The 24,951-nt window shown below is 37.7% G+C and overlaps 1 protein-coding gene across 3 annotated transcripts in view; it reads left to right on the top strand.

Annotated features, from left to right (window-relative positions):
• Positions 1-23,373, top strand: part of LOC127450789 (TOM1-like protein 2) — a 44,441-nt gene extending 21,068 nt beyond the window's left edge. Inside the window, exons 5-16 of one of the 3 annotated variants that reach the window (XM_051715145.1) lie at positions 793-927; positions 1,005-1,166; positions 2,336-2,452; positions 3,005-3,138; positions 3,707-3,749; positions 6,392-6,572; positions 8,278-8,395; positions 8,476-8,551; positions 11,211-11,276; positions 15,732-15,791; positions 18,730-18,766; positions 19,541-23,373. In XM_051715145.1, coding sequence (XP_051571105.1) covers positions 793-927; positions 1,005-1,166; positions 2,336-2,452; positions 3,005-3,138; positions 3,707-3,749; positions 6,392-6,572; positions 8,278-8,395; positions 8,476-8,551; positions 11,211-11,276; positions 15,732-15,791; positions 18,730-18,766; positions 19,541-19,689 — 1,278 coding nt within the window. In that variant the 3' untranslated portion in view covers positions 19,690-23,373. The remainder of the gene's footprint in view (positions 1-792; positions 928-1,004; positions 1,167-2,335; positions 2,453-3,004; positions 3,139-3,706; positions 3,750-6,391; positions 6,573-8,277; positions 8,396-8,475; positions 8,552-11,210; positions 11,277-15,731; positions 15,792-18,729; positions 18,767-19,540) is intronic. The other 2 variants (XM_051715146.1, XM_051715147.1) reach the window with 2 other exon arrangements.
• Positions 23,374-24,951: the final 1,578 nt, after the last annotated feature.

The following is a 24,951-nucleotide window of genomic DNA, read 5'->3' as shown; positions in this document are numbered from 1 at the left end:
TGCTGATTGGATGTTTTTTTGTTTTTGGCACCATTCAGAGTGAATTCTAGAGACTGTTGTTTGTGAAAATCCCAGTAGATCAGCAGTTACAGAAATACTCAAACCAGCCCATCTGGCACCAACAATCATCCACGGTCGAAATCACTGAGATCAAATTTTTTCCCCTTTCTGATGGTTGATGTGAACATTAACTGAAGCTCCTGACCCGTATCTGCATGATTTTATACACTGCACTGCATATACACTTTATAAACTGCATGCTGTGTGACTCCAGTCAGGCTTCCTAAGCAACCAATTGGCCCGGTTGCTAGGGTGGGTAGAGTCAAGTTGGGTTAACCTCCTCTTGGTCGCCATAATGTGGTTCTCGCTCTCGGTGGGGCACGTGGTGAGTTGTGCGTGGATGCCATGTAGAATAGCGTGAAGCCTCCACACGTGCTAGGTCTCCGCGGTAACGCATTCAACAAGCCACATGATAAAATGCCCGGATTGACGGTCTCAGACGCGGAGGCAACTGAGATTAGTCCTCCGCCACCCGGATTGAGGCGAGTCACTACGCTACCACAAGGACTTAGAGCGCATTGATAATTGGGCATTCCAAATTGGGGAGAAAAGAAAAAAGAAAAGGATGTTACTCTAACATCCTTTTCAGGTGATTCGATCACAAGTCGGTTTAAAGGCCCAAGTATACTTCGTTTTTCCATGTTTTAGATTGGATTTCAAAGTATGCCACGTTGCCATCCAGTCCATTGTCCAGTAACCAATCATCTCTCTGCATTTGTGTCTTTTCCCCAGGCTTGGGCAGATGCTTTCAGGAGTAGCCCAGACCTCACTGGAGTTGTACATATTTATGAGGAGCTGAAGAGGAAAGGAATTGAGTTTCCCATGGCAGATCTGGACGCTCTGTCACCAATCCACACACCTCAACGGGTGAGTAACACTCAACAAAACACACTTTCATATCTGTTTTCTTTAATTTCTCTTCATATAATCTTGTGTCTTTTTAGGGTGTACTAGAGGTGGATCCAGGCACACACAAGTACAGTGTGCCCTCCCAGCCCAAGACAGAATCTCAGACGGCCCCTAAACCTGTCGCTACTCTGACCCAAAACTTCGAGCCCACCCAGATCCCAACTGTATCGGGTCCCATTACAGCAAACCCAGAGCAGGTCACACACACACTCACCTCAGAGTTGACTTTCATACATTCAACACTACAATGCTATGTGTAAAATCTACTCTTATGCATAGAAAATGCTAGTTAATCCTGGAAAACTATAAAGTCATGGATTTGCGGTACAATATGACAGGTATCTTATTAAGAAACTAGATAATTACTTTAGGTTATTAATAGGTTATTAAGAGTAGTGAAAAGCCAACATTTCCTTATCAGTACCAATAGAGTGCAACAGTCTGGTTCCGGAAGTAATACAACTTACATTTGTAAGGTGCTGTCTTGAAGACGTGCATCATCCAGGGGTACTCATAGTACACTTTTTTCAGTTTTAACTTACTACTCGCAATATTTACACTAAACAATGCTGTACAATATTGCAGAACTGTGTGGTTTGGGATGCACCTTATAGGAATAGTGCACCCAAAAATTTATATTCTCTCATCATTTACTCACCCTCATGCCATCCCTGATGTGAATGACTTTCTTTCTTCTGCTGAACACAAATTTAGATATTTAAAATAATATTTAATCTCTGTAGGTCCATACAATGCAAGTTAATGGTGACCAATTTTCAAAGATCACATAAAGACAGCATAAAAGTAATCCGTATGACTCCAGTGATTTCTGGATCAATATGATAGATGTGGGTGAGAAACAGTCAATATTTAAGTCCTTTTACTACAAATCTTTGACCAGCCCCAACCAGTAGGTGGCGGTATTCACAAAGAATGTGTATTGACAAAAAACAAAAGAAGAATGCAGAAGTGAAAGTGAAAGTGGAGATTTATAATAAAAAAAGACTTAATATTGATATTTTTCTCACCCACACCTATCATATGACTTCAGAAGACATGGGTTTATCCACTGGAGTCGTATGGATTACTTTTATGCTGACTTTATGATTTTTTTTAAAGATTCAAAGTTTTGGTCACCATTCACTTGCATTGTGAGGACCTACTGAGCTGAAATATTCTTCTAAAAATCTTAAGTTGTGTTCTGCATAAGAAAGTAAGTTATACACATCTGGGATGGCATGAAGGTAAATAAATGATAGTTTTGAAATTAGATTTGAACTATCCCTTTAAGATTAATGTACTCTCAGGAAACCATCCTTGTATATGTTTGTGGTTTGATTTGCAAGTATTTTGTTTGTGTTAACAGATCGCAAGGTTGAGAAGTGAGCTTGACATTGTGCGTGGGAACAGTAAAGTGATGTCAGAGATGCTGACAGAGATGGTGCCGGGCCAAGAGGACACTTCTGATCTTGAACTACTCCAGGTCAGAGTGCTTCCTGCTAAACTTACTCCTTTACAGAGAACATGCAAATACTGTAGTATATTATGGTGCATATTTGCATAGGGCAAATGAAATCAATCTTTGGTTCATATATCACTTACTAGCTAAGGAATAAAGAAATCAAATCTTAAAATGCCGTAATGTCTTTTTATTTGAGAGCCATGGCTTAGCGGTAAGTGCACATACTTATTGAAAGCCGTGGTGCTCATACGGGTGATGCCGGTCTAATCTAGCTTGCAACATTTCCAGATCCCGTTCATTTTCCATCATCTTTATACTCCCCTCTATAATAAAAGTGGCAAAAGGACAAAAATGAAAGCAAATAAAAGTCCTAAATCACCTCAGGATTCTAGAGTCTACTCGCCACCACAAGGGGGCGTTGTAATACAGAGTTTAAAAAGCGGAGAGCAAAGGAACCTCATCAGGTAGTCAAGTGCATGTTTATGTTCTGATTTGGGATCATCTCAATTCAAAGTGTATCAAGCAGGAATATCAGCAGCACTTGAACAACATTATGCATTTCTGTGTATTTAGGAGCTGAACCGGACTTGTCGAGTCATGCAGCGCAGGGTAGTGGAGCTCATCTCTCGCGTTGCAAACGAGGAGATCACCGAAGAGCTGCTGCATGTCAACGATGATTTAAACAACATCTTCCTGCGCTACGAGAGGTGAGAGAAACTGGCGGTCAGAACACTTTGCATCTCAAAGGTTTACCACAAAATGAAAATTCTGTCATTGTTTACTCACCATAATGTCACTACAAACCCTTATGGCTTTTTTATTCCGTGGCACGCAAAAGAAAAAGTACGAAAAGTCTTTTTTTGCCATATGGTGAAAGTGAATGGTGACTCGGGGCTGTCAAGAAAAAACAAAAAAAAAAAAAAACAACAACAACAGTAAAAGCTATCGATATGATTTATGCATTATATTCCAAGTCTTGTGAAGCCTTATGATCACTTTATGCGGTGAACAGGATGTAAGTCATTATTCACTCTCGAATCAAATCATTGATCAGCTTTAGTTTGCAGTGTGAACGCTGAGGAAATAATGATAGAATTTCATTTTTGGGTAAACTAACATCTTACAGCTGCCATCTCATCTTTTCCTTTGATTTCAGCTCATTTCCTTTAGAGCAGGGCTACAAAGAACTCACATGGCTCGAAAACGCATTAAAATTTCTTTCATCTGGATTTTGACGAGTGTTTTTGATGTTTCATCAAATCTCTGTTCTCACAGGTACGAGAGATACAGAGTTGGCAGATCTGCACAGAACAACAGGGTGAGTTTGGCACCACAGTAAACACATTTTATTGTTTGCATGGTGCTTAGCTGAGAGAGGCAAGTATGATACATCTGTCATATACTGTGTAGTGGTGTTCTAGGTCACAAATCAAATAAGCATATTGAGACATTGACCATGTTAACTTTATACAAAAGGTCAGATTTTCTTGTTTCCATTTGAAGCACACAAGATGCTCTTTGGAACATTAGCTATGTTTCCATCAACATTTTTTATGTGCATTTTGGGATATCACATAAAAACTGCTGGATAGAAACACCAAGATGCAAATAAAATCTCCAAAATACGCATAAAAAATGTATGCGCTTGCTTGAGGTGGATACGTTTTGATGGGTGGATGGATGATGGAAACACATTTACCGATTAAACTCCTATTTAATTTATTAGGAATAAAAGATGCACATCTGAAATGTTGCTCTGGTCATCCTGAAATAACGGTGTCTAGAAAATCCAAAGCCTACAAAGAGTCTGCAGAGCAAATAAATAGCAAACAAAATTGGGTACTTTTTTTTTTCTCCTCTTTTCTCCCCAATTTGGAATGTTCAATTCCCAATGCGCTCTAAGTCCTCGTGGTGGTGTAGTGACTCGCCTCAATCCAGGTGGCGGAGGATGAATCTCAGTTGCCTCCACGTCTGAGACCGTCAATCCGCGCATCTTATCACGTGGCTTGTTGAGCGCGTTACCGCGGAGACATAGCGGGTGTGGAGGCTTCACACTATTCTCCGCGGCATCCACGCACAACTCGCCATACACCCCACCAAGAGCAAGAACCACATTAAAGCAACCACGAGGAGGTTACCCCATGTGACTCTACCCTCCCTAGCAACCGGGCCAATTTGGTTGCTTAGGAGACCTGGTTGGAGTAACTCAGTACACCCTGGATTCGAACTCGCGACTCCAGGGGTGGTAGTCAGCGTCAATACTCGCTGAGCTACCCAGGCCCCCTGTTTATTGGCTCTTTTGAAAAATATCTTCTAGATCCGCACAGTCATAAGGATGGATGAACGCACATACATAGCGCTCCCTGAAGTGTGACGCGCTGTCGCTCCCATGAGACAAGTTTTTTTTTTACAGTGTTTTCTCTGCGTGCTCTAAACCGCCAGTATTTTATAAAAAAAAAAAAAAAACACTCACAGTGACTAAAATTTTTCCAGAAGTGAAGATTTCATTCTTTTGAACACCCTTGGATGGAAACGCGGCTTTATTCGCGCATTGTTTTTGCGCTAATATGGTTTTTCGCATAAATTAAATTCGCAACTTGGATGGAAACAGCTATTGTCAGATCATGCTGGATAACATGGAGCATCAGGTTTTATTGGAGTCCATGTCGGCTTGATTGCATGATGTCATTAAAGCAATAGGGGGTCAGACCAAATAATATGAAATTCTAAAACTTAAATTTTCACTCAAATTGTTATGCTGATAACATAATTTGTAAAGTAAAAATCTATTCAATTAGAAAGATGTGAAATAGAAGCGCTTTCACAAGTTGACTCAGAACTTTTTTTGAACCCCTGGAGTGGGGTGTTAAAACGTGACTGACTTACCTTCTAGAAATACAAATATTATTTGCCATTTTCTTCCTTGCTTGTCCTATCATTTACATATAAACTTAGGTCCCCCTTACAAAAAAGTGGTGGTGGTTCTAGTGATGGTAATACCATGGTACTGAATGATTACTGCATTTCTATAGCATGGTATTTCCATGGTTCTTCAAGGTACTTCAAAGAACATCATGGTATTACCATGGTACATGTCCAAAAAGCCTTGTCATTTAGCAGTGCAGTGTCCAAGAAAAAAACATGGTAATACCATTGTACTTTGTGGTACTTTAGTTAGTGCCTATAGAAATCATTTTCACCCTTTTTCCTTTTTTTAAAAAAGGATTGATTTACGTCTTAATGTCTAATTTAATTATATCTAGATTAAGCAATGGCTTTTAAATATTGTATGTTCAGCATAAATTGAAATATCTTTGAATTTATATTACCTTATTTTTATACTGTTTTTCTACAGACTTGGTTTAGGGTTTTTTCAGAATCCCCAAACCGAGACCAAGATTTCTAACACTAACTCTTCATAGAGCTGTCAAGCTACATGCACCAAACTGTGCACAGACCTTCAGACCATTCTGGAAAAGTGTGCCACATCTTTTCGAACTAATCGGACTTTTCAGACTTTAGCATAGTTGAGCAATCAAAAAATGGAAAAATCTCTTACATTGACTGAATGTTTAAATGGGCCAACGGAATGCTCGTAGATTCAAACTCCAGATTTCAAAAATTCAAACATAAACAAACTCAAACAGCCTTTATTCTGCTTTTAGTTTATCTCTCTCTCTCTTTCTCTCTCTCTGTCTCTCTATCGCTGGCTGTTTGTCTTACTCTGTCTGTATAACCATCAAACTTAAACTTTTAAAACTAGTTTAAATGTTTTAACTTTCAGACAAGGCTTTGTCCAGCCAGCATCAAAGTTTGTCTTGACAAATTTTATCTGTCTAGTTTATTATGTTATGTTATGCCAGTACTTATCACTGGTAATAGAGAGATTTATTGATCCTGACTGATAACTCAGCGGGACTTCAGAGGGTCCTTTAGTGAGCGTGTGTTGTGAACGCACAGGTCCTGAATGAGGCATCAGAGGGGGATAACCTGATAGATCTGGGTCCTGGTTCTTCAGCAGTGGTCACTCCTCGGGTCAGCTCTACACCCACTCATACACCTGCATCCACCATGCAGCCTTCTGCTGCTGCTGCTGATGTTGCAAGTACTGTCTTCCTCTCCACACAGCTGGCAGGACTTGGTGAGGATTACACACTTACACGCGCACACACAGTTGATCAGTGTTGGGGAGGCTACTCTATAACTGTATTGTGCTAAGCTACAATCTACTCATAATGTAAAGGTGCTGTAAGCTATGTTTTTTTTAATGGTATGCAGAAAATGTTCAGGCTTCCTAAAATTTATCACTGAAATAAATGTTCCCTGTGACAGCTCTAGACTCTTTAAAGAGCAAACAAAAATGATTAGTCTTTGACGCTTTCTGCCTGTCAATCATTTAGCATGTTCTCATAGTGTTGTAGTTTAATCGGATCATTGAGGCTTAATGCCATATTCAGAATTATAGCAGTTGTCATCTAAGGGCACTATGTTTCTACTCAGTGGTATCTTTGTTGTGCGGGTCTTGGAAAGAGGGGGCGTGTCTAATCAAAGTCTATTTAGCTCGTCAGATCACTCGGAGACCATTTTTGGAACGCTCTCGGACAGACTGGGCAGCTATTTTTTATATGAAAAAGCACACAATTGCAGCTCCTATCTACTTGAATGGGGGAACATCGAAATCTTGGTTTGTCAAGATTATGATCAAAGAACATATTTCAAATCAACAGTAAAATCGGACAACATTGGTATCAAACATTTTACTTCTTTACTTCAGATCACGCTAAAAAACGCTTTTTCTCAGCTTGTCTAGCTAATGCGCATTCTCGATTTGACTGACAGGCGATGTCTGTATCTAAAAGGTGATTGGCTCTTTACCTGAAAGGCGGGACTTCCTTTCTACATCCGTTGACATTCCAATTCCTCCCCTTCATTTTAATAGAAGTTATTTTTTATATAACTTTTTATAAATAACTTATATATATATATTTTTTTTTTAATTTTTTTTTTTTTTACTGGTTCACTAAGGACAATCAAAGTACCAATATATCCTTTCCACAGACTGTGATGAACAATTTTCGCCTTAATTTAGTAGTGTAAATCCAGCAAACTTTTTTACATTTTAAATTTTTTCATTATTTGATTTAAATGTTTAATATTATTGTCTGTCTTTTATGATCCTGGAACTAATAATAAAAAAAATGCGAGTGGTGGATACAGTTGCTATCCACTACGGTCTTTTTTTTTTATTTATTTTTTTTTTTTTTTGTGGATGTGGAAACTAAATAATGGATTTTTTTGGAGCAAATGGAAATGCAAAATTAATATTTGCTGTGAAGTTTATCCCACTGTAGTTTACTTTGACATTTCAAGACTGGAAATGTGAAAAGTGTCCATACCCATGATAACCTCGCTCAATACCTTGCCTAGTCTATTCCTCTGCACACTCTGCGCTTTGTGTGTTCACTTGATTAACAAGAGCTCAACAGACTGAATTCCAGCCATATAATGCAACATAATAAACCATGACAATATAACATTGTGTCAAATTACACTATTTGTAGAGCAAAACTCTTTAGCTAGTTACTAGAAAAATGATATTATTTTGAAAACAGCCACACTACTATCATGCTACTGACAAATATAGTTAGATTTGTAGCATTGCTGCTTGTAGTTAGCTACACCCCAACACTGCTGTTAACCCAAACCCATTTCAGTTTCCTTTTCCTCTTACTACATCTGAACACACAATATCTCTAACACATACAAACACTCAGGTCTGTCCTTGTTCTCCAGCTGATAAGATTATAATAGATAAATATCACTTGTGGCTATTGTTTTCCCGTTAGATGTAGGTGCAGACAGCGTTAGCGGCACTCTCAGCTCTCTCTCCGCTCACAACCCTCAGGATGACTTTGACATGTTCGCCAACACCAGGTCCAGCTCTCTGGCTGACCAACGAAAAAAGTAAGTGTCCATTTCCCCACTTTGACCCCATTATCAGATAGACCAACAACTCTGAACTCTTTTCTTCACTTATTTTCCAGTGTTAAATATGAGGACCCTCAGGCTCTGGTTGGCCTGGCATCTGCTTTAGACATCAGACAGCAGAACGCCACTGGGGTGAGTTTCCTACAGCATTTAGTGTGCGAGTAGTTCTGTCTACATGGAACGTGTGGTTTTGGTGACTCTAATGCATTCTCTTTCTCTGAACGCTTCGTTTGTGCATGGGATTATTTTTAGTGTGCTGTAGACCTCACTGTTTCCTAACGATGGGAACTCACTGGTTTTGAATGGCAAATTGGAAGTATTTCTAGTCCTCAGGCTTTGCATGTATCACTCGCATATTGGCACTGTGAGGGGGCTCCATGTCAAATCCCAAAATGACAGATTTACTATTAGTCTTCAGCTAAACATGTCACAGCTTGTTAATATCAAGTTTTAACTGGAAGAGTTCTGCCACATTAACTTGGGTTAGGTGTGGCTGAGAAATCTTTTTAGCTGTCTTCTCAAGACTGAATTGTTATGTGCATCCCTTACATAAATATCCCATGGTAACCAAAATCTGGCCCAAATACCATAGTTATTACAGTAATTGTTGCTAAAAGAATATTTCAACAAATCATCAACTGTAAGTATGAATCTTCAGCGTAGGACCCGTCCCATATTGTATCTGCTATGAATATGAATTATATTTTAGTGCTCAATTGAGTTTAAATAAAAAAAAAACTATGACACTTTCGACTCATGTGTTGACTCATACGCTGGTCTTCCAACAAGCCAATAAAGCCCAAAGTATACTTCGATTTTGACGAGAATGCTCAGCGTCTGCGTACAGTCGAACGCAAGCCAACCTGTCAAAGTTTACTCCATCTGACTGTGCACGCATAAACAGGCGTTTGGCGCATGTGCGCTGCGAACGCTATGCGATACTGGACTATTTATCCTCAGGAGTTTAGACCTATAAAGATCTGTGTAGTCCTTCAGACTCGAGTTCAAAATTACAGGTATCTCCTGACCTCCTCACACCTGCGCTCTTGACATGCACATCCACTGCTGTTGTTTCCAGCTTCGTCTCCTGTTGTTTAGAGGTGATTACCTCTTCTTCTAGCATTTCTTCGTGACAACAAATGTGAGTGTTGCCACCTTGTGGACCCACTAATTAGTGCAAATAATTCTGGGCGCATGCGCATTCTACGCATTCAATGACACGCAGTTAGAAAAATCATGTTTAGAGCTTGCGCACGCTGCTGATGACGAGATTTGCGTCACATTCGTTCGTGTTTGACCAAAGTATACTTTGGGCTTAAATATAGTTGGTTATGTAATGCAAACTCTAAAATGTATCACCATGCGCTATAGAAAAAGTGTTTAGATGTCATGAGATGCGCTAAAAGTAAGTGTTTATGAACTGATATTCTGCCGTTTTACTTACGATTTGTGTATAAGTGAATAAAAGTCATTGTTGTTGTTACGCCTCTAGTACAATGAGAAGCGTAAAAAGCAAAAATGTAGGTATAGCATTGTGATTGTATGAGACCAGATTGGGAAAGTATCACTCGCTTTTTCTTATTCTTAAAATGTAAACATCTAGTTTTGATTTTACACTTGTAATTATTAGAGGCAGACCGATATATCAACTTTACTAATTAATCAGCGTCAGCAGTTGCTTTCTGGAAATATCGGTCATCTGCAAAAAGCAATGCTGATAGTTGGCAGTAGTGTTTTTTTTTTCTGGTCAAATTTATATATATATATATATATATATATATATATATATATATATATATATATATATATATATATATAAAAATACATACACACAAAACACTTCATCTGATGAATATGCTATAAAAAGCTTCAAGCTTCATTTGATAAATACAAAAATAAAGAGCATTGTAACTGAGCCAAGCCTCTGTCAAGAGTCCACGGTGTATTGTGGGCTTGTTTATAAGTTATATTGTTAAAACAAATTTAGAATTTATGTTGTTATTCTTTTAAAAGTCCCGCTTTATGCAACAGATCTTCATTTTTCCGGTTATTATTGGGATTTTGGTTACACAGTAAACTGCTTTTGGGATTGTATTAATTTTGGAGCCTTAATTGTCTGTGCCCTTCGTAGTAAGGAAAGACTAAGACATATTTTAATCATACTGTTAATCGATTTTTAAAAAACTATCAGCTGATTAATCGGTTATCGGCCCTTTCCACCACCTTAGTTATCGGTATCGATGAAATCCACTATCTGTCGACCTGTAGTAACTATAACTTTAGTAACTATGGTATGTGTCAAGGAACAATGAATACAATGGCATAAGGGATTTTCTATGAAAATATATAGGAAATATTTGCTTTAGCTCAATATTTGAACCCAAACAGAAATGTTTTTGAATAAGCTCAGCATGAAGAGGTATTATGAAATCTTTAAGTGATATTAGGAAATCATTGTGGACTGATTGCATCCCGTTTTTTGTGCCAGATATCATACAGTGTGTTGAAATCTACTGTCTGAAAAGAGATTGAAGAACAGCCACAGTTTAGAGATGCAATCAGCCCATGAATCAAAGTTTACACCCCTTTTTTTTCTTTTTGTTTGATTTTTCCCACTCCGTCTACTTCAGTTCAATGACTCAGAATGACCTCTCTCTACTTCTCTTGCCTTAAACGACACCCTCTTCAGTTCTCCTAAAGATGGAGGTGGTCACATGTTTTTATGTTTGTTTGGAGAGGGTGCTGTGCTCTTCTTCACGTGTGTGTAAGGTGTTTTCTGTTGTTGATTTAGCTGAGTGTAAAAGATCCTAACGCAGAGCTGGAGCCCATAGACAGCTGGCTCATTACCCAAGGAATGGTGAGGATATCACCAGAATCACTGTCCCCTCCGTGTCCACCCACGTCCGTCCACTCAGCCCTGACCCACCCCTATCACGGTGTCCATTCCTGTTCTCCCATCACCACTAAAACACTCCCACTCAGAGCAGTAAAAGGGAGAGCAGCCCTCTCAAACCCTGCCGTGATCCTCTGTGGATAAACCAGTTCAGTATGTTCTACCATTATTAATCATTTGGTTCTTGTGAATTGTTCACAAACACTATCAGTAAAAAGTTTGGACACACCTGCTCATTATTATTGCATTACCTACTGTATATTAATACGCAGGACTCAGTGTGCCATATTAACAAATAAATCTCTCCTTAAAACCATCAATATAAATGCCAATACATCTTTCAATAAATAAATATTGAAATGTGTCTAGAAATAATGTCCATAAATACATCAAAGTTCAAAGGAAGATGGATTTAATATTTTATTTATTTATTTACTTATTGACACGTTTCATGATTTATTTATTTATTGAAACATTCCACAGTTTGTTTATTTATTGACACTTTTAATGATGGATTTCAGTATCCCATAATACAAATAAAGACAACAGTTTTAGTTACGTGTTGCTGCCTTGATTGGACTACTTTGCACCAAGCTGGAAATATCGTGATTGAACAGTGGAGTGTTTATTATGCCTTTGCACTTTTATATATTAAATGTCAAATGTATTTATTTATTGACATATTTGATGATTTTTTTTTTTTTTTTTTTATGACAGATACAGTATATTATTTACTTTAGGACACATTTTCATGATTTATGTATTAATTTGGCATACTCAGTCCTCAATATTATTATTATTTATTATTTATTATCACAATCAATAATAATAATTTTGTTTTTATTATTAATAAGATTGTTTTCCAAATTGTACAGTAAAAGTGAAGACATCAGAATTATGAAATAACACAAATGGAAGTATGGGAATTATATCAATATCTTAAATTTGTCTTCAAAGCAGCCACACTTTGTATAGATTACAGCTCTGGACACCAGCTACATGAGGAACACACCTGAGATGATTATTAAACAATACTAAAGGAGTTCTTATATATGCTGGAAACTTGCTGGCTGCTTTTCCTTCATGATCTGGTCTAAATCATCCATTAAAAATATTTTCCTTAATTTGAAAAAAAATCTATTTCCATAGAAATGTATATTTGAGGACAATTTATGTTTCTCTACAAAACTCATTTTAAACATTTAAGCTTAAGTCTGTAGATCAAATGGTTTTAATAAAATAAGAAACATAAACAAAATGTTTCAAAATGTGCCTGAACTTTTGACTGGTGGTGTAAATTCTTCTTTGTTAATCCTTTAGTTCTTGTTAATGGGTTATCTATTTAACTCATTCGAAACAAATGGAATTTCAGGAAATGTGAAATAAACCTCAAGAAGTCACTAAGACTTTTGAACTCTTCGAACTTTGTGAGGCTCCAGGGTCTTTTCTGGCCCTTCTTTTTTCTCTGTCCCTTTTACTGTGAATTATCTCATCACCTCCATTTCCTCTGCTCATCACAGGTAGGAAACACCTGCTTTATCCCAGGAAAAGCAGTAGATTTCATCAGTCATACACTAGCTAGACCCTGGACTTTAACATAAAGTTAATACAAGTACAGCCAGCTCTTGGCTCATGGAAGTTTATGGATCCTACAGCTGCGTTCTGCAAGAAAATAGATTTTTGCTGACAATACTTCTAATTTATGATCAGATTTTCAAAAGTTTAGTTCTCCAGTATATCAGGTTTATCCAGTAGTTCATAAAAGGTCCATATGTTGAACTACGAGTCAAACAGCTGTGCAGTCAGAACCTTTATTTGACTTTAACACTTATAACATCTCACCTTCTTTGCATTCTGTTCTAACAATTCTAACAAAGTTAACTATCTTTTAATCAAAATAAAAAATAACCAATTAACCTGAAATTAATGAATGCTCAACTTTTATTTTAAGAGGCATAAAGGGATAGTTCACCCAAAAATGAAAATTCTCTATAATCATTTACTCACCCTTATGCAATCCCAGATGTGTTTGACTTTCTTTCATCTGCTGAACTCAAATGAAGATTTTTAGAAGAATATCTCAGCTCTGTTGGTCCATGCAATGCAAGTGAATGGGTGCTAAAATTTTGAAGCTTTAAAAATCACATACGTCAGCATAAAAGTAATCCATATGAATGTAGTGGTTAAATCAATATCTTCAGAAGTGATATTATAAGTGTGGGTGAGAAACAGATCACTTTCACATTCTGCTTGTGTTTTTGGTGATTCACATCCTTCATGCATACCACCCCCTACTGGCAAAATAATTTAAAGCAAAAAAATGACTTAAATATTGTTCTGTTTCTCACCCACACCTATCATACCACTTCTGAAGATATGGATTCAAATACTGGAGTCATATGGATTACTTTTATGATGCCTTAGATAGATAGATAGAAAGATAGATAAAAAAACAAGACAGAGAAGGCAGCTTAAACAGATCAAAGGCCTTGGGTGGGTTTGTTTACATTTGAATTTTTACATTTTGGGTTTGAATTCACAAACGTTCCGTTTGCTCATTTGAACAGTCCATAATCAGTAGCGGATCTTGGCATAGGCGATATAGGATATAATGCTCTCTGGGTCGGCACGACAGGTACGCCCCGAGCTCGCAAGATCGCAGTGGGAGAAAGGTGCCCTGAATTGTGCTGCCCTGGCTCGCGATGGCTGAAAGGTGCCCCAAATCGTGCCTCCCCACCCCAAGCTTGCAAGATCGCGATGGGAGAGAGGTCTCCAAATCGTGCCATCCCGCTCACAGCTCGCAAGATTGCGATGGGGGAAGGTGCCCCAGGTTGTTCCTGACAGGCTACTCAGCCTTATAGGCTCTATATGGTTAGGATTATGGATTTTCATAATGCAGTATTACATTCTGAACAAACATAAGATACCCATGATCATCAGTATAGGTACACCATGACACAGGATCGCCTCAGTGGTCTTGAGAAAATAAGTATCAAACGTGATTGCTGGGTAGATATGACAAAGTCATTGATGGTTTTGCACAAGCAGCAATCTGTAAGTATTCTGCCATTTTCACTCTATAATTTAATTGTGCAATTTAAGTTATGTATATATATTGTACGTTAATATACACACACACACACATATATATATATATATATATATATATATATATATATATATATATATATATACACTCACCGACCACTTTAAAAGGTACACCTGTACATGTGATTATCTAATCAGCCAATCATGTGGCAGCAGTGGAATGTATAAAATCATTCAGATATGGGTCAGGAGCTTCAGTTAAAGTTCACATCAACCATCAGAATGGGGAAAAATGTGATCTCAGTGATTTCTACCGTGGCATGATTGTTGGTGCCAGACGGGCTGGTTTGAGTATTTCTGTAACTGCTGATCTCCTGGGATTTCCACGCACAACAGTCTCTAGAGTATATAGAGAATGGGTCTGTGGGCGAAAACGGCTTGTTAATGACAGAGGTCAAAGGAGAATGGCCAGACTGGTTCAAGCTGACCGTAAAGTCATAGAAACTAGGAAAAAAACACAAGTCTAAGTATATGAATTATATAGTAAAGGCTAAACAAATAAAAATATTATATTTCATCTTCTTTAAAGTAGCCACTCTGTGTAGATTAAAGCTCTGCACTCTCTCAACTATCTTCACGAGGAGCATCCTGAGATGCTTCTTAAACAGTATTGAAGCATTTTCCATCGATCCTGTAATTAAAGTTTTGGGTTTAGAAAAACATTCATACATGACAGTTTGTATTAGTAATCAAGATTCCTTTAAAAGCACATTTAAACAAGGTTTTATTCAGATTGTTGATCTCAGATCAAACTTCCAAACTCATTGCAAACTTTTTGTTGCCAAAATATGCTTTTGTGTACAAAAATACATAATGTACCGACAATCCTGACAGCTACTTGAATCCTGTCTGGTGGATGTGGTCTGCAGGGGGAGCCCTTGTGCCATCCTCTATAATGCCTGTCCTTGTTATGTTGATATCAAACTTTAGAGGCAATGATCATTGCTCTAACAGACTATTTTCCACTTTATTCATATGAATAAATGGTTAATCTTTATGCCTTCTTCCAAAAACACTTCACACTGCATCTCTCCTTCAATCTCCTTTCATTTGTCACGCTCACAGCATGTAAAACAGTGTTGCTCCAGTTCTGTCTGTGTGTGTGTGTGTGTGTGTGTGTGTGTGTGTGTGTGTGTGTGTATGTGCATGTGCGTGTGTGTGTGTGCGCGCGCTAGTGTGTGAAGCTGATTGCATTTTTCTGTTGTTGTTATTTTCCTATCAGACCTTTGGTGATTTTATTGTTTGTCTGGTGTGTCTTTTTTCGTTTGTGGATTTGGGGGTCTTTGGTTTGTCCGTGGCTTTGCTCCATAGATCCCTGTATCCCAGTCCTCTGTCATGGATGACATTGAGGAGTGGCTCTGTGCTGATGTGGTGAGACTTCTTTATCTTGATTTCACTCTCTCTGTTTTTTGTTGCCATGGAAAAACTCACTTTCATTTAACCAATTTGCTGTTTTGTTCTATTTTTGACTTTTCCATCTCAATAGTACTAATCCTTAATTTCCACCATTCATTTTGTCAGTCCACCTTATGGCACTTGTTTACATGATACTAATGAACATTCATTTATCCCTAGTTATCACCAATTAAAGATCCTCCAGAATGTTTGTTGTTCGGTGTTGGAGTAAAATTCAGATAAGAGATATTTTGTTGACTGTTGCTGTTCACTGGTGCTGGGTGCTTTTGTTAATCTGTTATAATGTCATTACGAAGTTGGTTATTGTATTATGTTTGTACTGATATTCAAATAAATGTTTGCAAGTTGTTAAACTCAGTTAATGTGATGTGATATATGTCCATTGAACAGTGTTGGGGAAGGTACTTTGAAATTAGCTTGCCAAAATTCGAGGTACTCATGATTTTAAAGTATTTAAACTTAGTGGTCGACCGATGTGGGGCTTTTTAGTGGCTGATCCAGATATCTAGAGAGCAGGGTGGTCGATAGGTGATGTAATGCACATGTAGATATTTTTTAATGATCGCAAATGAAATACAAAATTGTGGAAATTAAATGAACATTTTAGAATTGACTGGAAAACAAACAATAAACAGGCATGCACACAACACTTGCACACATTGGATAAGCCAGGAAGAATGCTGGTAAAGGTGTTTACACGCAATGTGAAATTGTGAAAAATGTACACATGCCAATCATTTTTTTGCTACATAGTTTATGCCGTTACCCTGATAAAGGAAAAAGGGGTTTACATGATCCCTGTATGTAAAATTGTGCATGTGAACACGCTCCGTGAATAGCTATACTTTGGAACTGACACAAGGAGTAACTACAACTTCTGTTGATCGGCCAGTCTGGCAGAGTTATCAACCGATGCCGATAATCTCAAAATGGCCAAGTATTGGCAAATATTGGATTGACCAAGGCAGATAAATCAATTTTTTTAAACTACAGTGAAGCTACCCTTTTGAAAAAGTAGTTGGCTACCCTGCAAGTTACTAACAAAAACAAACTTCTGTGGATATTATTGAGTGATGACTCCTATGAATCGGAACGAAAAGTCTGTTTTGCTAAAACAAACCGTCTGAACCAGCCGATGACTTGAATTGAATGAATTGGACTTCCCAGCCTGGCCAGGTCTAAGGGGGGACCAACGGCAAAACACGATCAAGGGGGACCATCCCAAGCAAAATTACAAAAGAGGAGCACCCTCTAGCCCAACAAAGATATAAAATGTTGCCCACCCTAAAGATCAAAATGCCCCCCCCATCCTAGTATCGCCCCTGCTTCCCATTGCTGACAAATGAGCATGCTCAGACAGAATATGCGCACGCAGAACTCCTCAGAATGCTTTGCAGATTTCCACAGAATTGGAACATATCATTCACAAAAGTTCTACACATCCCCCAACCCTTGTGTGTTTGTTTATTAGATATTTAGGCTAAAGGCGGGATTATACTGCATGACTTTGACGATTTTAGCCCCTATTTTCATTCTGCAGATTTTGAGATTGTCAGAGAAAATCACGTAGAATATGATGGGATCCGACACTGATTTCTTACCCTTTTTGAGCTGACTATCCACAACTACAAAGGGAAATCTTGTAGTTTATGATGCACCGCGACTCAAATCTGAAGTCATACGGTGAGCAGCCAATGAAAATCGAGCATGCGGGGTGGCGAACCTCAAGAAATGGAAACGGAGGATAAGGATGGACAAGGAGTTTAAATTTTAATGCCACTCACCTCACATTGCAGTCTCTAGATGCCATACTGATTGCTTAGTTTCACCCAAGACCGCATTCAAATGCATTTGCCGCCTTTCTTTCGCAACTCAGAACAGAGTACCATTGACAACAACAGCAACTCCTGTGTCCATGTTTGTTTACATCTGTCAGAAGGCTCCTAGAACAGGAGGGTGTGTGTTTCTGCACAAATTTATTTTAAAAGTTGCGTAGTGTAATCCAAACAGTGGCGTAGCCAGGGGTGGGCCGGGGTGGGTGTGGGCCCAGCAAATTAGACCCAGGCTCCCCCAGAATATTAGAGATTATTCTTTGACTTCAATTATATATTTACAAATAGTTTAAAAATGCATAAAGTCTGATTTCTGAAAGTGTGAAAGAACTGTTTGAATGTACCGCTTCTCTGTTGTTAAGGAAAATTTGGTAAAAAAATATATATATATTTGGGCGAAAACTGGGCCCATCCATTTTTGTTGAGGCCCACCCAAAAGTAATTTCCTGGCTACACCCTTGAATCCAACCTTAATTTGATTTTGCTTTCAGCTTCCAATAAGAGTGGAGTACTCAGCTCCTTTTAACATATTTTTCCATCTTTAATCCCTTCTGCAGAATTCTGTGGATTTTCCAAAATAAAATCAGCGCAGAAAATACAATTGAATTCTGCAGATTCAGTCTGGGCCTGCAAATGAGGCATTCTAGTACGTGTTTGATCTTTGCCTCAGCTTGCTTGATTCTAAGGTTGCACAATAGAGTATGATGGAGAAACAGCAATATAGCAACGTTTTATCTTGGAACACTGATACTTTTTGAGGGAAAAAGCTTGTGTTGAAAGTAGCTGAGTGACTGTTATGCTACTAAAAAAACTTTTTTAGCTTTGTTACTCTAAGTTAGTTACTCCCCAACACTGGTCTATTGTCATAAATAGAATGGGAAATGCATAAATATGTGTGTACGCATGGAAGTGGTTTTCCAGCTGAATGGTCGGTAGTTGACTGTACATTCTGTTTGTCACATAATGGTGTATAACTGATAAAAGTGACTAATCTGACATAACAATAACAGAGGAATCTGACAATAATTGGCATATTTTGTTCTCTTTGTTGTCTTGAACAGAAAGGTGAAGAGGCTGAAGAAGGAGTAACAAGTGAAGGTACAGCTCAAGAGATAAAAGTTACATAAACAAGTTTGCATTGCAAATAATTGGGTTAGTCGCTTTAAAGTCAACATGAAATCAATGAAAACTTGAAATTGATACTTTCTCAATACATGTACCTAGTCTTATTGAAAATGAATCAGTGTATGTTATTCCAAAGAAGAAAAATTGTCTTCTTAATATTTCATGGAAATGTATCAACTTGCTCCCTTTCTGAAATATTTTTTTTTATTTTTTATTATTGGTTAATGGTAAAAAAAATAAAAATAAAAAAAGGCCTAAAATGGTAAATGTAAACCAAAAGCCAAATAGGCATTTAGGCATTGTATTTAGCTTCTGTTGTTGAAAATGCAGCTCTTATAAAATCTTGCCTATAGCTAATGCAGTCATTTATTGCTGTTTAGCGTTATGGCAATAAAGTTGACAGCAATAATTGCAAATAACAAATTTTAAAAAAAGCATTACCATGCATCAAGATGCTTCTGAGGGTTAACTTGGAACCCTGAAAAGTGGAGGCTTTGCCACAATCCACTGGAAACGCATTCAGATCTGGTTCCATTGTGGTATGTAACACCTACTTTTCAGCCCCAATCAATTACTGATTACATTTTTAAGAGTTTCACTCATGACTATGTCACATTACGCAATTCAAATGGGTTGCAAATGCTGTTTCATGTTAACTTTAAGTAATGAAAATGTTTTTTACACATACTGTAACAGAAAAAAACGACCAATACACAGTTGACAATTGTTCTCTTGACATTTCTTTAGAGTTTGACAAGTTCTTAGAGGAGCGGGCCAAAGCCGCAGACAAGGCCTTACCGCTGGCTCCCAGTGGAGAACCCAGACCTCCCATGAGTGCACCTAGCAGCAGCCGCAAGAAGGCGGAACGGACAGAAGACAATCTCTTTGCTTTGTAGAACATTGAATGGAGAGATACTCTTCGCTGTTGGATGAGCTTCACCACAGTGTCCGCAACCCTATTCCCTCCAGCTTCACCTTCCAAACACTTGCTGTTCTAGCCTGTTCTGATGTTATACAGCAACAAGACCCCCATCTAATATCCCCCATCCCCTACTGGAGCACAGCTAATAGAGCACTGTAAAATCAGGCTACCACTTGATTACGACTATTACCGTAACCTTCAAGGAGTGGGACGGGATAGTGGAGCATTGACGTCAAAGAATATGTAGCCAAAAATAATTACGAGGTTGAGATTGGTCATTGCGTGATGCGTTAAGCTAATTTGTTTAATTCCTGCCCAATATCAGATGCTCAGTCGAATAGCGCTGTTTTGTTTTGCATTTATTGCATTTATTAACTAACTAATGGTCTTAAAATTTGCCATTCAATGAGATGAACTCTTTGCTATTGTTAGCTAAATCCTGTGGGCTCATTTTTTTTGTAGCGGTCAGGTGAGGTGGTGAATCAAATATGGATTTTGACTCAACCTGTCCTGGTGGTAAACAGAGCATAGGAAATCATGAGATCCTAATCAAGTATAGGAGCACAGAGACAGCTGTGCCAAGCACAAGAGAAAATCAAAAAGACAAGTCTGCACACGGTCTGCTGCTCGTGATTGGCTGTCTCATACATGATTACGAGGGTCTGATGAATGAAAATAGCTGCATTCATGTAATCATCATGTGCAAAAGACCAAAGACAGTTTCGAGTAAACTTGTTTTCAATGGACAACGTTTTACTAAAGAATTTGTTCACTTTTTCCAAAGATTTGAGGTTATGTCACTGTAAATGCAAGGGTATTCCTCGTTTTTCCGCGTACCGGTACGTCTCGCGCACGGTTGAGCACTCAGTCTTTCATAGTGTACTCGGTCGATTGAGATGCATACGCACTATGTCTTTTAGCAGATTCAACGGCAATTTTAAAATTACAGTAGGGCAATATACCAGTTGCAGTGTTGCCAGATCTCACAAGAAAATAAAGTGACCTGATCTGGAAAAACAAGCTCAAAATTAGTGACTTTCCTCACCCAAAATAAGTGAAAATCATTTATCAAATGTTTTTACCATTTGAGTGCATTATTAGCATAGAAATCATAACAAGCATAGAATACAGTAGCCTATATAAAATAACATCTTTTCAATAAATGTATTCTTAATATAAAAATATCCCTAAAAGTTTAAATATCTCTCTCCTACATGCACAGGCACATTTGGACTAAACATCACCTTGTACCCACAGAGAGCGCATACCTAGACCATGTTCTTCTGTAGCTAAAAAAGCCCTGAATCAACTTTATTCTGATTTAATAACCAACATTTGGGTAAAACAGAAGGGAGCACACACTCATTGCTTTTCACTTTTTAGCTTTAATAAGCCATATGAAACTGAACATTATCGGAAAAATAAGGCTTCAAAAAAATGAAATACAGATAATTACATTTTAATTACAGATCTTCTCAGTCAAAACCTATCAGCATCAAATCTGTATAAATGCATCTTATATCTATCTACATCCACATCGTTACATCAGGCAAAGAAATGTGTGACGGAGCAGTTTCCTTCAGATCAAAGCACATGCACGTGTTCTACTAAAAAGAGAGAAGCCTAATTTTTTCAGGCAACAGGAAGTGGTGTAATTCCGAAAATTTACTGTAATAAACCCTTTGGTCTTTGGATTCATGAAAAACATTATCGGAACAAAATTAACCGGTTATCAGCGTTTAAAAATAATGTTTTCACTCCAGAACAATTAAAATGGACTTTGTTCCTGTTTTCGGTTACATTCTGCAAAAAATGTAGTTCTTTTTTTTGGCTTTCGTTTTCACTCCTTCAGTCCCTGATTTCCAGTATCCTGCGTTCAGATCCTTATGAATGGGAGTGAATGGAGCGCAAAGTGTTGTGTGACCACACCTTTACGTGCACTGTGCGCGAGACGTACCGGCACGCGGAAATCCAAAGTATACTTTGGACTTTCGTTAATTAAGACTTTCGTTGGAGCTTGTGTCTCCGGTCTCCCTTGTTTGGATGTGTATGAATGGGAGTGAATGGAGCACAATGTGTAATGTGCCTGAAAATGAATGTGCACTGTGCGCGAGACATACCGACATGCACTGTGGACTTTTGTTGATTAGGACTTTCGTTGAAGCTTATGTTTCCGGTCTTCTGCAGTTGGATGCATATGAATAGCAGTTAATGAAGCGCAAAGTGTAGTGAGCGTGTAAGTGTACACACACTTTGCGTGAGATGTTCTGGCACGCGGAAAACCAAAGTATACTTTTTTCAGTTTCATTGATTCTAAAATGCAAGACATTTGTTTAGAAAAAAAAAATGAAATCTGCAGTGGTAAAGCGACCGGAAATTGTTTGTATTATGCAAATGATAAGTGATGCATTATGCTAATCGTATTTGCAAATGACCAGCCACGGCGACTACCAGTTGGAGTGTAGACGGTGGAGATTACGTAATCCATGACCTTAAACATTCGGATACTACAGTCAAGTAGGAATGCCTACAAACAACCATCAGCGACTTGGCGACCTCCAGCGATTTCATCGCTGTCGGTGTGAACGCACCTTTGGGAAGAAAATGATGTCAGATTCCTCTGTTATCTTGCCTGGTTGCAACGATCGATTTTAGTAAGTTAAGGGTGAAATTTGCTAAAGCACATTTAGCAATGAAAGATAGTAAAGAGTTTTTTTTTTTTTTTTTTTGCTATGCTAGACCTAATGAAGAGTTATGTTAGCCTAATTGCATTTGTATAATATGTATCCATAAGTATGCATAAATTAGAAAAATGTGTATGATACTTAAGGGTAATGTTAATATAAATGTCTAATTGGGTCCCTCCTTTTTTGTTATTTGTCATGTAAGATTATATTCCATGTGGTTTCATGGCTTTGCGGAATTTCTCTTCGGTTTCATTCCAGTCGGTGTACTTTTGATTTAATCATGCTAAATGTTGCACTGCTATCGCCCCAACAACATGAGCTTAATGTTTCGGGAAGATGTTCACTTCAGTCTTATATGTATTACACTCAAAGACCTCAAAATGTTTAAATCTTAAGGATAAGGATGGGAAGGGCTTTTGTTAATCTTTGTCACCAGCCAAATCTAACCTTTTTCAGTCTTGTGATTTCCCCATAAATCAGTGAAAGCAGCTGTTAAATTGTAAGTCAGGAGTTTATGCTTTAGGCTTTACTTGAATATGAGGCTGCAAGTCAAAGTGAACTTAAACATCTTCAGAGCATTAGATCTTAATCAATGAGGGCTCGTCGGGTTTCTTAACCAAGGCCCTTTAAAGATATCTATGAATAGCATTCGTTATGCCATAATGTAATAATTAATAGATTAACTTAGATCTGCAGAGTCAAATATATCTATTTTTGTTTTCAGCCTTTTGCTAATTACTTGTAAGAAGGAAAGTGTGATACCAATTAGTAATACATTGCTTGTCCTAAAAAGAGCTCTGCTTTCATCTGGTGGCAATCATTATTTGGATTAACTGATTAAATGAATGTTGCCATGTGGCATTTAGAATCTTAACTATTCTGATTATTTATCTAATAATGTCTATGATGTCTTTTAGGATTATGAAGTGAAATAAAATGACATATTTGTCAGATTTGTTGTTTAATCCAAACTATTTTATTCAATTAATTTATTTGCTAAAAGCAAACCTCCAAATGTGATTTATTAACAAGTTTATCTAATAAGTCCTCTATTATGCATAATTTCAAATGTTTGCTTTTTTACTGTATGTAAAGCAACAACAACAACAACAAAACGATTTATTTCTTATCCATCCATTTAAAAATAAATCTATTTAATATTTACTGCATGCACCTTTTTGTTTTCAAGAAAGTCCCGTGAAATTTTAACTTGATTGGCCAATAATGCATAAAGGACAATGGACAATTAATGCTTTTTGATTTTTGAAAGGTGATTTATTTACATTTTTATTCTTTCATTTGATAATTGTTTCCTTAATTTGTTTAAGTGGCACTTCTAGTCCTCCATAAAATAATGCAAAAGAAATCACACTAAACAGCCACAGCAAATCAAATTAAATATTTGCTTAACTATTATGAATGTAACAAAATGTATTGCTGTTATGGTGGGGTTTGGTGGCAAGTTGAAAGAACAATCCTCAATAACTTCCTGATGTAATATGGGTGTTTATTGCATTATGTTAATTTAAATAGATATGTCATGCCTCTGGCAAAGGACTGTCTGCCTTGACACACTCAAACACAAACACAAACACACACCATCCATGTTGTTAGAAACATGCCATGTTTTTTTTTACCCATTCTCCTGCAATCAGGAAGTGTGTCTGCAAGGGCGTAGATCTGGCTTGAACGATGGGGGGGTTACAGTGTTAAGAATTTACATATTTTCATTGATCATGGTATAAATATTGTGGGGGTTGTACTAGCTTGTTTTGATTATTGGGGGGGTTACGTACCTCCCATCCTCCCTGGAATCTACACCCCTGGGTGTCTGTGTTACTCTCAGTCATTGACCTACTTTCACCTCTTCATGTTGTTATCCATGTGTGAATTAGGTGACATGTAGAAGTACTTAACCTTTTAAACAGGACGTTACCTAATTGTATAGGTCAAATCAGTCTTGCTGTTTTTGTTAATGTATCTCAGTAGCAGTTTATGTATTTATTCTCAGATTTTAAGGGGATAGTGATATAATTATGCTTCTAATTATTGGATTTAATTTCACATATTTCTTTTTTAATTTAATGGATGGTATTTTATGATAGCTACATTTTCATATCAGGTGTTCATATCTCAATTCAGCTTGATGATCCGTATTATTCTATGAGGAATACATGATGTAATCACGGGAACCACATTCGTGACGTCATATCACCCCACTCGCTTTCCGCGTCCCCATTGGTCGGTTTCTCTGGTTCTACAGGCGGAGTCATCGCTGCCGCTCAGACAACCATGAGCGTCCAGCGCCCGCCCCTGCTCAACTCTGATTGGCTAACGGAGACAAGCCCACTGAAGGCCCGACCATGCTGTTGCCGATTGAGATTTTGTCAACAAAACTTAAGTATTTATTAAAACAAAATATACATAGTTTGAGTGTAAAAAAAATGAGTATATTTATTTTCTTAACATATCTTGCTTTTCCGCGTATGTTTTAAAAAGTCGGTGTCTTTACACACGTTTAAATAGCTGTTAAACGCTTAATAAATAAA

The sequence above is a fragment of the Myxocyprinus asiaticus genome, chromosome 13 (assembly GCF_019703515.2).
Source record: "Myxocyprinus asiaticus isolate MX2 ecotype Aquarium Trade chromosome 13, UBuf_Myxa_2, whole genome shotgun sequence".
NCBI classification, from domain to species: Eukaryota; Metazoa; Chordata; class Actinopteri; order Cypriniformes; family Catostomidae; genus Myxocyprinus; species Myxocyprinus asiaticus.
Note: the sequence above shows the minus strand (reverse complement) of the source record. Positions and strands in the feature narration are given on the sequence as shown.